This window comes from Sinocyclocheilus rhinocerous, unplaced genomic scaffold, assembly GCF_001515625.1.
Source record: "Sinocyclocheilus rhinocerous isolate Xijiao unplaced genomic scaffold, SAMN03320098_v1.1 scaffold776, whole genome shotgun sequence".
Taxonomy (NCBI): Eukaryota; Metazoa; Chordata; class Actinopteri; order Cypriniformes; family Cyprinidae; genus Sinocyclocheilus; species Sinocyclocheilus rhinocerous.
In genome coordinates this window covers 564964-580821 of record NW_015647486.1, presented here as the reverse complement: position 1 = coordinate 580821, position 15858 = coordinate 564964, and the positions used below count along the sequence as shown (strand labels likewise).

The window sequence follows — 15858 nt, the reverse complement described above, 5'->3', positions numbered from 1 at the left end:
TGAACTATCCCTTTTATAGGCCTGTTCATCCCAAGAATAATAACTACAAAGATAACTAAAATTATATTAGTGTCTAGACCAGGGTTGGGCAAACTGCCTCAAATTTCAAAGGTAAAATGCATAGTAAACAAAATCTTTTTGCCAAATGCATGACAGAAATGTTTGCACTGAACTGTGGGTTCTTAGGGTTTCCGCGGGTCCTCAGTTTAATTGTTTAAATTTAAGGCCATGAAAACTCTTAAATGGTACAAAAAGACTTAATTATAAATGGTCTTAAATTTGGGGAAGGAAAGACACAAATTGCTATGTAGATTAATGATATGATATGACGTCGATTAAACTTCAAAAGGCTGTGATTTCACTGAATAAACTTGAGAGCTGCACGTTTCAAAGTCAGGCGCTGCGCTGCTTTGTGTAGCTGTCGTTGGAAACTGCTATATTTCTGCCGTTCCGAAAGTGAAACCTGCTGGCAGAGAACGGATTTGCTTTTTCAATAAGCCCATCTGCTATTTTTGCTACATATTTTTAAAATGTGAACCAGTGGATCGACAAGAAGCTAATGCATTATAAAAATCTCAACAATTAAGACACTAAGATATATGTAATTTAATATAACTGATTGATAATAATTGTTTAAATTAATATAATAATTGGTACTTTTGACTCATTCCTTTAAAAAAAAAATTTAAAGACTGAAATGTGAAGTTTAGGTCTTAAAAAGGTCTTTAAAGGTCTTTATATATATACATTTTATATAAATCAGTTATATAAAAGTAGATTGATCTAATTTGACTAACTGCTAGTTTGCTCGACTAGTTCTTAAGGCATAGTCTTAACACGGTGGCTATGTTTATGTAACTGGCTCCTGTTGAAATAGCTCTTCGGCAATAAGCGATATTTCAGCTGATTTTTTTTTTTTGCATATTTCTAGCATCGATTTTGGTCATTGTGAAGTGTGTCCACACTGCTCACATGTTTCCTTATTTATAGCGTATCCATGTTTTGTGCAGAAAACAGACACTGACACAATCGAAACATGCTCATTAAATGGCACAATTTTGTTCAATGGTTTCGACTCTCCAAAAACCAAAAATTAATTTTTTGCTGCTTGGCTGAATATTTTTGGTTGCCGGAATTTAGGTGCATCACAGATTTGTATATTATTACTAGACCTTATCCAAACCCTTCAGTCAGCAAATTCATTTCATTAAACAATCACGGTATCTTCCAATTTCTTCACTTGTTATGAAACCAAAAGCATATATTTAAGTGAAAATGGATCCATATATGTGACCCTGAACCACAAAACCAGTCTTAAGTCGCTGGGGTATATTTTTAGCAATAGCCAAAAATATATTGTATGGGTCAAAATTATCGATTTTTCTTTTATGCCAAAAATCATTAGTATATTAAGTAAAGATCATGTTCCAAGAAGATATTTTGTAAATTTTCTACCGTAAATATATCAAACCTTAATTTTTGATTAGTAATATGCATTGCTAAGAACTTCATTTGGACAACTTTAAAGGCAATTTTCTCAGTATTTTGATTTTTTTGCACCCTCAGATTCCAGATTTTCAAATAGTTGTATCTCGGCCAAATATTGTCCTATCCTAACAAACCATACATCAATGGAAAGCTTATTTATTCAGCTTTCAGATGATGTATAAATCTCAATTTCTAGAAATGGACCCTTATGACTGGTTTTGTGGTCCAGGGTCACATATTCAGATATGGTACAGTTTATATCAGGGATGTCCAGTCCTGCTCCTGGAGAGCCACTGTCCTGTAGAGTTTAGCTCCAACTCTAAACACACCTGAACCAGCTAATCAAGGTCTTCGGGGATGACTAGAAACTTCCAGACAAGTGTGTTGGAGCTAAACTCTGCAGGACGTTGCCCCTCCAGGAGCAGGATTGGACACCCCTGGTTTCCACTCAGTACTGTCCCTGTTGAATTGTTCCCCTCAGTTAGTTTAAATCAGCAAATGAACCAAGTGAAACTAATACCTGAAGGCAGCCAGGTACTCAGCATCGCCCATGGGAGGTTCCAGACCACCGGTCCATGCCACATTAACGTTGAAGCCCTCACCGGCACCAGAACCCACCTGGGACAAATCAAACACAGCACTGCTGTTAAACACTGAAAACCCTCCTCTTACTGTGATCCTTTTGTGCTAAAGGCCATGATGCAACCAGTTCTGGTTTGGAACACAGTTGCGCAAGAGTGACACATTGAAACCCTTGAGTCGAAGAGTTTTTTGTGAGCTTATAGAGTTTCACAGCAATAAACAAACCAAGGAGTGTTGTATTTGCTCGTATGTTATAATCAATAATCTCTGCGTACTAACCTCTGCTGCTCCACCACTCCCGGGGAAGAAGTTTCCATTATCATAGCGATGGAGAGAGATGTAGAGGACGCTGGGGTCGTTGTAGAAGATTTCCTGTGTGCCGTTGCCATGATGAACATCCTGTGTGATTGATGAAATTGATGATAATCAGGTTACTTTAACACTTGTTAGCTTTTAATGGTAGCATTTTGGATGTTGTTCAGTTAACATTAGCATTACCTTCGTATCTGGTCTATTAGGACGAAAAAAGACCAAAATCTGGAAGTGATTTGATTCAGTGACTGATAAACTCAATCAATTCAGCTTGGTAACCGATACAGTTTAGTAACTCAGATTCACATCAGTTCAATTGATTCATTAGAACAATATGTTGAAATAGGCTTCACTTAAACATGCCAGAATAACTGTAGCGCTTTTTAGTAATCATTTAGCATTGATAGCCAACTATACACTATACTATACACAGGTGTATTGGTGATATATTGGTTATAAGAGAATATTAGTTGTTGTTTTTTTGCCAATATACTGTATGTAATCTACCACTATTGGATATTTAATTGAAATAAATTGTTCTCTATTGTCAGCAACACTGTTGTGCTGCATTAACTAATAAACTCTTGATAGCAGCATTATTGTTTTCATTTGCATAACAGGGATAGTGTAAATTGAACAGACATAATAGTATGGTTTTCAGGTATCAGCCATCATATCAGTTCTTGGCCATGACATGAAACAAATTAAGTGCTTATTGGTTTCTACAAGAATTCACATCCCTAGAACTAAAATTAGCTGAGTTTAGAGCTCTCACCCAATCAACGATGAGGATTTTACTGGCGCTGAGCTTCTGCTGGAGCTGCTTAGCAGCAATCGCCACCGAGTTGAAGAAACAAAAACCCCTGAGAGAGAGAGAGAGAGAGAGAAAGAGATAAAGTGAGGCATCCAACCACATTAAATGCCAGAGGATTTGGAAATGGAACAACAAAACTATGTAGTAAGCAAACACATTTTCTCACGCAACTGAACTCAGCGGATGTGCAGGTCTGCTGTTAGTATTTTTGACTATAACTTCTTGAAGTAATCTAAAAGCATTTAAATACTGTCCATATACACAAATAATAAACATGTGGAAACTTCCAGCGGGTGATTAGATATGCACTGGGAAGTAAGGGAGCGAGGTGAAACGCTGAGAAATTTGGAAAGAGCGAACTCAGCAGGCTGATAACTGCTGAAATAAATCAGTGTCTTTCCTCCCGCTCCCTCCAAACCTTCATTATCAAGCCATAAATATCCACACACACACAAACAGGCGTGCTGACGCTGCACACACACACACACACACGCCACATGTGCAAACACAACACCCACGTCACACAAGCACACCGCTCAAAACATGCCATCATGTACAGGAAGAAGAATTTCACTTCTTGACCACACTAAACAGAGCCAAACTCACATGCACAACATACTCTATACAGGATTATTCTAGTTAACTAAAACCATTAAATTTTTCTTTATAAAAAATAAACGTGAAATAAAATAAAATGGTCACACTTTATTTTAAGGTCCAATTCTCGCTATTAACAAACCATTAACTACGACTTTTGCTTTAATAAAATCCTAATTTGATGCTTATTAATAATTAGTAAGGTAGTTGTTAAGTTTGGGTAGGATTAAGAATGTAGAATATGGTCATGCAAAATATGTGCTTTATAAGTATTAATTAATAAACAGCCAATATGTTAATAATAGGCATGCTAATAAGCAACTAGTTAATAGTGAGAATTGGTCTCTATACTAAAGTGTTACCAATTAAAAAAAAACAAAAAAAAAAACTTTCCAAGGCAACATTTCTCATTTTCACTACATGTACTAAAATAACTACAACTAAAACTGAAATAAAAATGAATAAAAACTATACAGACATTTTTAAAATAAAAAAGGGCAAAACTACAACAAAACTTTAACTAAAACTAAGAGGAAAGCAGAAAATATAAAATTAAGATTAGCTTTGAAACTAATATTAGTCTCAATGATCATAAAAATAACTCTATATTACCAACCACCTATGGCCTATATTTATATGTATGTATGTATTATTAATGTATTTAATTAAAAAAAATTTTTTTTTACATATTTTATTTTAATTTGTATTTATTTTATGCATTTCTTTTATCTGAAGAACTTTACAGTAGTGGAAAGCAGACAGAAAGTCACGCAGCAAGAGAGATCGAAGGAAAAGATGATCGAAATGTGACGCAGGCCAGGCTCGAACCTGCAACCACCACTAGACGCACGTCCTTAAACTCGAAAAAATAATGTACAGAGGCATTTCTGAATGTAATAGGCAGACTTACATGGGGTTTGACGGGTCTGCGTGATGTCCTGGTGGCCTAACCACAGCAAAGCCGTTCTGAAACATTGAAACCAACATGTCATTAACTCCGCATTTCCCAGTCGCCTCTTACACAGAAACCATGTTTTCACCAAACTGCTTCAACAAGCGGGCCTCCGCTTTCAGTTAAAGCAATAAAGCCTTTCCCTGAAACATCCCCTATAACCTTCATTAAGTTTAATTACCAGCAGGGGACTCTAGTGATTGAACTATTCTTTTATGGTCGTTACAGTTTTCCACGTCTTAATCAGCTTGATCTGGTTGGTTTGCTACTTGGTTAAATTTTATTTGACGCAACGGTAATTACAGAGACCCTCTGAAGGAAACGAGTACTTGATTCTGATTGGCTGACACATGGTCCAAGAGTTTTGACTGAAGATGCATTTGTTTCATGTCAGAATTATTATAAATAGTTCTAGAAGACTCATTTCATGTAATATTTCACCAAAATGCTACACATACTTCTGTTTGATATGCTGTTTTACTATAGCCAGTGGTAGTTGGTGTGGTTTCTTTTTTCAGTGCATTGTGAGAGGTAAATTAATGCAAAGCATTTCACTCTGGAGCTTAAGTTCTGTGCCTAAGGAAGTAATTATCTCAGAGTTGTCATCTTGTAATTATGGTAATTTCAATGCAACGTGAACACGCATAATATTGAATTTTCTATAACTGCACAGCCAGTGTTGGTGCGCAGCTGATGATGCCACTAAGTGCATTTTTCAGTAGCATGACAGACCGGTTTTATTGAAAGTATTGAATCAAAATAGCAACAAGCTACTTTTTCCAACAAGTTGAAGTATAGCGTGACAAAACGCTAAATCACACTGCATTTCTCATTCAGCTTTACAGCAGAGCAAGCTGAGGAAATAAAGCCACTCTGTCCTCATACTTACTGAAGTTTGAATCATTTTAGTGAATCAGTTTGTTTGCATGGTTTCACTGGTCACATAAATGATTCAGTGATTCATTTTGACCCTTACACTGAAATGTTTAGGCTACTGACATTTTAATGCTTTCTTTTTCTTGTTGTAATGTTGATGGTAACTTTGCAGCTGACTATTTTTTGATAAAAAAGGTATATTCTATATGATGCGTATTTTGTAGTTTCTTAAGCTACAGTTTCAAAGTAGCTTCATCAACTCTGTGCACAGCTATGACAGAGTTCAGGGTTTGTTTCAGTTCTAGTAACATCAGATTGGGCTGTTTCTTAGTAAGATCCTTAACCAGTTGTGTAAGAAAGTTGCTGCACACCTGAAAAGTACTGGGCAGTACCTTTAAATGGACAGCTTTGTACCATATCTACCCATAAAAGGTGCATATTAGTACCTTAGAGAAGTAATATATACCCTTAAGATATACCCGTACTATGAACTGTTTAGGGGTAAACAAGGTGCAAAGAATGGTCCTTTGCTGGCAGTGCCACAGACAAGCTGCTGCTAAGATACATGAGTGTATGTACACGTGGACCACTGAATTAATGAAAATTAATGCATTAATTGTTAGTAGCACAATGTTTCATTGTCAGTTATTCTGTACTCATTTGATCTAAGAAGCAGCATTTGACCAACAGTGTTGTGGATATTGTTTTGCACAGACCTTAAGCTCTCCTTTAGCCACTCTGAAGGCCAGCTCTGTCACGCTCCCGGCTGCCAGGCGGGACGCTGTGGACGTGTGCATCTCGTTCCAGATGGTGTCATTGTCCACCTGTCGAAATACAAGCATGCTCAGCAAATAGCATAGGTGAAGCCTAAAAATCTGTTGATTTATTTATATGAGTCCAAACTGCTAAAGTGTAGTCATTTTTCCCCCCTCCGGTTATTTAAACCAGGATCTGCATTTTCATGGGTTTAAATAAAATATATTTTGTTATAAGAGACAATAAAAACAAATTTGTGCATCAAAACCACTCCTTTTCTGGTAAAAAGAAATGAACTTGATTTTTCAAAAGTCAACAAATTTGCAACAGCTAAATGCAACATTTTTGACTAACAAACATGTCAACTTCTGAGTAACGTGTGATTTATTTAAGCCACAATATAAACTTAATTCCGTAAAATGTGTATAATGAACTACGCAAAAGGCATTTCGAACATCTCCAGCATGTTTTATAACACTCATATAGTTCACCCCTCACGTATATGTGACCCTGGACCACAAAACCAGTCATAAGGGTCAATTTTTCGAAATTGAGATTTATGCATCATCTGAAAGCTGAATCTTTCCATTGATGTGTGGTTTGTTAGGAATAGAACAATATTTGGCCGAGATACAACTATTTGAAAAAAGTTCTTAGCAATGTATATTACTAATCAAAAATTAAGTTTTTATATATTTACGGTAGGAAATTTACAAAATATCTTCATGGAACATGATCTTTACTTAATATCCTAATGATTTTTGGCATAAAAGAAAAATCTATAATTTTGACCCATACAATGTATTTTTGGCTATTGCTACAAATATACCCCAGCGACTTAAGACTGCTTTTGTGCTCCAGGGTCACATATTAGAACTAAAAACATCGACATAACACTCACATTGGCATCGATCACTTCACTGAATACTTGCCACAGGCTAAAAAATAAATAATTATTAACTTACGGTCCATATCCACATCATTTGAATCATAACAATATCAATGTCTGTCAAAAAATAACATGCACAATATACGGTAGTATTTACGAGACTACGTGCATTTCCTGGAAAACCCACACTAGCGGATGTTTTGACTACACCATTGCTTTCAAAGAAGAAAAATAAAAGAGCGGCCTGATAACATGCTGTCTGTCAAAGACGATAACATACCTAATACACAATGCACTCGAGTATAAATTTGTTCTTCCCTCGCAGAAATTGAGGTGATTCAACATCTCTGAGTTGTTTGAAAGATTAAGGCCATTTCAAAGTTTGATCCAAAGTTTTCCAAAATATGATACATTTTTACATTATTTGTTACATGTAATTACCCCTTTGCAGATTTTCAGTAATTTAATCCACTTAGATGTAACCACTCTGCTTTGCTCCAGTGATTTATGTGCATTTAATCCTATTCAGATGAATGAATAACCAGCTGTATGCTTTCAAACAGATGGTAACGCTGGAGAATTATGATGAAACATGTTTATCCAACCATATTTGTATAAAGATCACTCATGTGTGCTAAAGTATTTAGATGCTTATTTTTAGTGCAAGCATCCACAAGGCGAAGTGTGTGTTACAAATTACAGAACATAAACTACATTTCAAGAATACAATAAAAGAAAGAGGCTGGAGTGACCGAAACTATAAATGGATTTCCTGTTATGTGTCATACTAATGGTATGTTTAAATATTCTTTGTGTGTGGTCTCCATATTGCCATAAACATGGCCTCTCTTCGATACACAGGCTTGTAGGTTATTCATATTATCATGCCTAAAATGTTATAGTTTTCGCTAGTTTATATGTTTTTTTAAATATTTTTAAAGGCTGCATTTATTTGATCAAAAATACAGTAAAAACAGTAATATTGTGAAATATTATTTCAATTTAAAATACCTGTTTTCCAATTTAGTATATTTAAAAATCTAATTTATTGCTGCGATGTATAAAGCTGAATTTTCAGCATCATTACTCCAGTCTTTAGTGTCACATGATCCTTCAGAAATCATTCTAATATGCTGATTTGCTGCTCAAGAAACATTTGATGTTTCGTTGATTATTATCAACAGCTGTGCTGATTAATATTCGTGTGGAAACCATAATAGGATTCTTTTTTAGGATTCTTTGATAAATATAAAGTTGAAAGGAACAGCATTAATTTGACAGAAATCTTTTGTGACATTATAATGTCTTTGTTTATTTTTTTACTTCTGTTTAATTTAATGCCTTGATGAATACAAGTATTAATTATTTTTTAAAAATCAGAATGACCCCAAACTTTTGAAATGTACTAGACGCAAGGGTGTTTACATGCAGTTGCTAGGGTGTTCTGATTGGTTGCTAGGGCAATTTTAGATGGTTTCTTAGTTGTTGTGGGTAGTTGCATAGCTACATTTCGAAGTTTTTATCACACACTGGCACAAAACAGATCTTTTTGCACACACTTGTGCAATCTCATCTTTCAGAATCCACAACATGCTGCTGTGAGCATGTAAGAAATATTGCTGCTCCAAATATAACATACATGAAATAACCCCCATATAGCATACATGAATCACCTCGTAGCAGATCTATACAGGTGGAGCTGGGGAAGGTGGAGGGTTTCTGAAGCAAGCTGCAGCTGCTACGGCAAGCACTAGTCATATATTTGAATTTTGAGCAGCGAGCTCATTGGCTACCGATACAGGAGAGAACCAATCAGCTGTGCCATGTGATAATGATGTCATTAGGTCAGATTGAGTTAGAGCTATCGGACTGCGCCATCTAGAGTTTCATGCCAGAACTCTGTATTTATTTTTACATAATATTTGCTAAAATATTGAGATGTTTTCATTAAAAACTTAAAAATCAATAACATAAACAGCTTTGTACTTTTGTACTTTTAGACATCTGTAACTCTATTACAGTACAGTATTTTTCACAAAGTTGATGAAAAGCATAAATAAAAGTAAACGCTCGAACAGAGCACTCAGTAATCTGCGCACACTGGGAATCATATGTTCTGCAATTTCACATTGGCTACCATTAACTATTTGGTTACCAACATTCTTCAAAATATCTTCTTTTGTGTTCAATAGAAGAAAGAAACTCATACAGGTTTGGAACAACTTGAGGGTGAGAAAATTATAACAAAATTTCATTTTTGGGTGAATTATGCCTTTAAATGGGAATCCGAGTGCTCCAAAACTGTGATAAAACAGCCACGTTTTCACACAAATATTTCTTCAGTGCAAGTCTATAGGATTTTATCATGCGTTTTATCAGCTGCGAAGTGAAAATCGTAAATCGAATTAAGGTATAATTCAACGGTGCAGGATGAACTTAATACGTGATTTGAACAAACCCCCGACTCTGAGTGGTAGCAATAGTAATGCTTACTTTAGTAAACAGCACTAGTAAGAGAAAAGAGATCATTATTACTCTATAAAACTGCATTCATAAGCGGCAGGAGAGTACGGGGTGGCCATGAGAAGAAAGAATGAGGTTATACATTCCCCTCTCTCCCTTTTGTTTGTTGCCCTGCTCCCCACATCTTCCTTCTCTCTTTTCTCTTTCATTTTCCCTCATCCTTTTGTTTTTTTTTTTTTGCCGAACTTGCATTGCTTGTGGTTTGGCACCGTGAACAATGAGAGGGCTGGAATTTCTTTTATCCTTCATGGCACATATTGTTCCAATCATTCCACAAGGACCTGCTCTGAGCTTGATCGTCAGAGTGAAGTTTTCAACATTTTCTCCAAATTTTCAGCCGGGGTTCTGCCCGGATAGACTGCGCTGGGATCAGTGTTCTCTGACCTCAGATCTGTCACAGATGGGACCGGTGAGCACACTTTTGCCATATAGACTGTCAGCCAGTGTTTTCTTCTAGAGCAGGTGTCAATGTGGGCTTGCTTTGAGGGAACTTAGTGGCCACAAATGTCATGATCACTGTTCTTAAACCAAAAATTACAAATGGGGCACTCTATGGCGTCATGTACTTCAGCCACACATACATGCGCATCAAGATTGATCCTGGGTCACCATTTAGTGGTTGTTTTGCCCAGTTGTTCCCCCACTGAAAGTCCATGAAACCACAACTTTGATGCTTCAAAAAGTTCATAAAGACATTGCAAAAGTAATCAATATGAATAGAGCGGTTTAAGCCAAGTATTTTGATGAAACACAACCACTTTATTTAAATGAACAGATTTAATTTAGGCTTTTATTCATATAAACACTCGTCAATATACAGTATATACATCGAGCACATCAAATATGGCAAACAGAAGCTCAATCGTGATTCTTCGATGTGTGAGAACCAATGAGGTTTATTCTTTTGAATCAGACATGTACGGATGAGCTTCTGTTTACCATATTTGTCGAGCTTTATGCATGTGTGTTGAGCAATGGATGTGAAAAGTCTATGTTTAAACTGCCTAATTAATGAGGATTGCTTTTGCATTTTTTTTGTTATTTTAAAGTGTTAAAGTTTTGGTTGCTCTAGACTTCCAATAGATTGAGAATATTAAACATAAACATACATAAATAGAATAAGTGAAATGGTCTGTGTGCACTTCAGTTGGGGACCAATTTTCACTGCTAACTAACTATTAACTATGACCTTATTTGCCTCAATAAACTCCTAATTGCTTATTAATAGTTAGTAAGGTCATTGTTAAGTTTAGGTATGGGGTAGGATTAAGGGATGTACAATATGGTCATGCAGAATAAGGCATTAATATGTGCTTTATAAGTACTAATAAACAGCTAATACGTTAGTAATATGCATGCTAATAAGCAACTAGTTAACAGTGAGAATTGGTCCCTAAACTAATGTGTTACCACAAGGTCTATTATTACTTATAACTTAAAATGACATGTGGGTCTTGAATTAAACCTTCACAGAGCACACAAGATGCAAACTTGGCGAAAAACAACATATGTGGTAATATAAATATACACAGTATACACACATATATTATGTAAACAAAAACGTTTATTTCGGATGCGATTAATCGCGATTAATCGTTTGACAGCACAAATTAAAATTTTCCCAATTATCAACAAGTAATAAACTGGCCACCAACATATCATGCATGTCTACTTCATTTCCAATCTAACATGTTTCTTGCAGGGTTATTACCAAGTTATGGAGTGCGCGTGTGTGTGTGTGTGTGTGTTTTCACTTACCCCGACTCCCCCACAGGGCAGCATGACGAACATCCGCTGTGACAGTATGCCTGTTGGACACAGAGTGACGTCAAGCAGATTAACTGTCATTCTCGCATTCGCAGCTCGACATTTCCAACCCTTTAGTCATTTTGAAAGTCGCTTATATTCGTGTGTTGGCATGCCTTTGCTTTGAAAAATGAGGTGTAGTGCTGGCCAAGCTGCAGTCGACTCACATCTATCAGATGTGAATCGTGTGTGTGTGTGGTGATGTGTTACCGGCCAGCTTGCGATTGTCCAGTTTGAGGCGGTTGATATGACCTTATTTGCCTCAATAAACTCCTAATTGCTTATTAATAGTTAGTAAGGTCATTGTTAAGTTTAGGTATGGGGTAGGATTAAGGGATGTACAATATGGTCATGCAGAATAAGGCATTAATATGTGCTTTATAAGTACTAATAAACAGCTAATACGTTAGTAATATGCATGCTAATAAGCAACTAGTTAACAGTGAGAATTGGTCCCTAAACTAATGTGTTACCACAAGGTCTATTATTACTTATAACTTAAAATGACATGTGGGTCTTGAATTAAACCTTCACAGAGCACACAAGATGCAAACTTGGCGAAAAACAACATATGTGGTAATACTTCATTTTGATAGTCCACTTTAGACATTCTACTAACTATAAGTAACTTTGCAACTACATGTCAACTAGCAGAAGTCATTAGAGTATGAGTAGACTGTCTGCATAATATCTGCTAACACTTTATTTGATGATCCACCAACAGAAATTCTACTGACTGTAAGTAACTCTGCGAGTACTTGTCAACGTATTCTATAAACCCTAACAGTCTAATAATACTCTAATGAGAGTTAGCTGACATGTAGTTACAAATTAATGAGAGGTAGTTGACATGTTGTTGGAAAGTTACTTATGTAGTTATAGTAAATAGTGTCGAACATGGACCATGAAAATAAAATGTAGTCAAATGTTTCCGCGTCATGCTCATACGCACATACTAATTCATGAGACAGGTTAAGTCTTACTGCACCTGCCCAAAAATGAAAATACTGTAACATTCTTTGCTAAAACTGCTGTAATTCCACTTTCCATATCAATAATAACAATTTGGTGCCGTACAGCAGAACGTGACGCTCGGTGTGGACAGACTGTAACTCCTCTAGAGTGGCCTTCCTTCCCCGAATACTCTGCAGAGGAAGCAAAAACATCATGAGAGAGGATTTTCATGGTGCAAACATGCTGTCAGCATTGGAGTTATTAAAAGCAGGGAGGTTTTCGAATATCTTTTTTCAATATAATGAAAGTGAATGTGGACTGAGAAATTAAAAAGATGGGAATGAATTTTCGAAAAAAGGAAGGAAGAAAAATTTACGTCATTCGCTGGAATGCCACTCTCGCATGAACGCGCGCACAACAGTTAGCAGAAGCTAGAGATTATGGCTTATAAAGTTTTAAATATGGATATTATTCTTACACAAGTGCATCGATTCACTTCAGAAGGTCTTTATTAACACAAAAAAGCCATGTGGAGCAATTTTTTATGGTGGATGGATGCCCTTTTTTGGGCCTCAAAATCTCGACCACCATTCATAGCCATTATAAAGATTGGAAGAGCCGGGACAATTTTTTATATAACTCCGATTGTATTCGTCTGAAAGAGGAGAGTCATATAAATCTAGGATGGCTTGAGGATGAGAAAATCATGGGGTCATTTTAATTTTTGGGTGAACTATCCCTTTAAAACTTCACTGAGCCGCTTAGAGTCCTAATTGAGGCCTGGATGCTCATGACGCTGAATTAACCTGGTTTGTGAAGGACTCATTCAGACCTGTTTTGTGAACTAATTTTCAAATAGCCACTTAAAGGAATAGTTCACCCAAAAATGAAAATTGTCTTCATTTAGGCTACTCACCCTCCACTTGTTCCAAACCTTATGAGTTTCTTTCTTCTTTTACACAAAAAGAAAGAAAAAAAAAAAAGATATTCTGAAGAATGTTGGTAACTAAACAGTTGACAGTAGACATTGACTTACATAGTATTTTTTTTCCAATACTATGTAAGTCAATGGCTACCGTCACCCAACATTCTTTTTCTGTGCTCAACAGAAGAAAAAAAACTCATACAGGTTTGGAACAACTTGAGCGTGTGTAAATGAAACTTGAATTTTTAGAACTTTTTTGGTGAACTATCCCCTTAAATTTCGGTCTGTTCCTCACATTAATCTATCACGCAGCTTCAGAAGACTATAAATATAGTGGACTATAATACAGAATATATTGGATGCGTGATATAAACTATTTTAATGGTGTATTTTGTCACTTTGAAGCTTTACAGAGACTTATTAACATACATTTTATAAATAAAGGCCCAAAATTCTTTTGCATTCCACTGCAGAAAGTCATGCAAGTTTGTTACAACATTAGGGTGAATAAATGATGACAGAATGTTGATTTTGGACTGAACTGTGCCTTTAATGTGGATATGTTCAGGAGAATAATGGTAGGACAGATTATTCAGCACCCCCTTTAGGAAAGAGGGGAAGTGCAGGCTGTAAATACCTCACACTGGCCCCTGAGGCCCCTCTCCTGCAAGCGCGACCAGATGCTCTGGATTCTCCCAGCATGCTCTGGGTGGCTGCTGTTGTCTCCACATGCACACTGGTGCTTCAGCATTTGGGAGTCATACACCAGACCTGCACACACACACACACACACACACACATTGAGGTTTGAGTCAGTGTGAGTGTATCATCTGCTGCAGACCGGCGTGTGATTGGTGGAGACGGTGTACCCGTGGTGAAGCGCGGCTGGCTCTGGGGCGACTCCGGTGCCGTGCTGAGAGGCAAGGCTTTGTCCGGCAGCGTCAGTGAGGTGGAGGCTGGAGACGACTGCGTACGAGAGAGCGGCCGGTGTGCGGCGCCGAGCATCATGGGTACCGCCAGTGTCTCCATGTGAGCCGTCTGTCTGCGCAGGTGCTGGAGTTGCTTTTGCGTTTCCCACAGGCGTGACTGCAAAGAAAGCATTTCAGCATGTTTTATGAAAACATGTCTGCATAAACTCTTCAACCGCATCAGATAAACGTCTGTAATAAAATATCATATTTTATTTTGAAAAGTATTACTGCTAGTGCTGTCAAACGATTAATCGCATCCAAAATAAAAGTTTTTGTTTACATAATATATGTATATGTGTGCTGTGTATATTTATTATGTATATATAAATACACACACACATGCATGTATATATTTAAGAAAAATGTGTATATATTAAAAATATTAATATATAATATACATTTTATGAATATAAATATATACATGTAAATACATGTAACTATTTTCAAAATATATACTGTATGTGTGTGTCTTTATATATACATAATAAATATACACAGTACACACACATGTATTATGTAAACAAAAACTTTTATTTTGGATGCGATTAATCGCGATTAATCGTTTGACAGCACTAGTTACTACATGCAATTTCTGTAATGTGACAAAATTATGATACAGTGTATGATATATGAATGGTATTTGCACTTCATAGTATCTTATGTAGATTAAAATGAACATAAAAATAAAATAAGATGATATAAAAAAAAAATTCATATTATTGTACTGCCTTTTTGTTGTATCAGAGTAATGAACATCTAATGGGAATTATAATGAATAATAATGAGAATTTCAAAAATGAAACACTGATACACATTACTTTAAATGAGAACTTGAGGGAAAATATACTTAATTGTTGTCAAAAAAAAAAAAGATGTACAAAAAATCATAATGGTAAAAACAAGCATGGTTTATTTTCTTTATACAAAATATCACTTTTGTTTTGATTTTGAGATCATTTATACTACCGTTCAATAGTTTGTAGTCAGTAGTTTTTTTTTTTTGTGTGCGTAAGAAATGAATGCTTTTATTCAGCAAGGATGCATTAAATTGTTCAAAAGTGACAGTAAATAGCTTTATAAAATTACAAAAGATTTCTAAAATTCTGAAAAAAAAAAAAAAAATCTGTTTCCTCGGCATCGTAATGTTTTCAACATTGATAATAATAAGAAATGTTTCTTGAGCAGCAAATCAGGATATTAGAATGATTTCTGAAGGATCATGTGACACTGAAGACTGGAGTAATGATGCTGAAAATTCAGCTTTGATCACAGCAATAAATTTAATTTTACAATATACTAAAATAGAAACCATTTATTTTAAATTGTAAAACTATTTCACAATTTTGCAGTTTTTTTCCGGTATTTTTCATCAAATAAATGCAGCCTTGGTGAGCATACCAGGTTCTTTCATAA

The 15858-nt window shown here is 35.9% G+C and overlaps 1 protein-coding gene across 1 annotated transcript in view; it reads right to left on the bottom strand.

Annotated features, from left to right (window-relative positions):
• Positions 1-15858, bottom strand: part of hdac7a (histone deacetylase 7a) — a 95994-nt gene that overhangs the window by 9225 nt on the left and 70911 nt on the right. The window contains exons 13-22 of the mRNA XM_016513659.1: positions 14344-14560; positions 14112-14245; positions 12661-12740; positions 11806-11846; positions 11548-11597; positions 6338-6445; positions 4704-4759; positions 3158-3245; positions 2350-2469; positions 2009-2106 (exon numbers count right to left, since the gene is read on the bottom strand). Coding sequence (XP_016369145.1) covers positions 2009-2106; positions 2350-2469; positions 3158-3245; positions 4704-4759; positions 6338-6445; positions 11548-11597; positions 11806-11846; positions 12661-12740; positions 14112-14245; positions 14344-14560 — 992 coding nt within the window. The remainder of the gene's footprint in view (positions 1-2008; positions 2107-2349; positions 2470-3157; positions 3246-4703; positions 4760-6337; positions 6446-11547; positions 11598-11805; positions 11847-12660; positions 12741-14111; positions 14246-14343; positions 14561-15858) is intronic.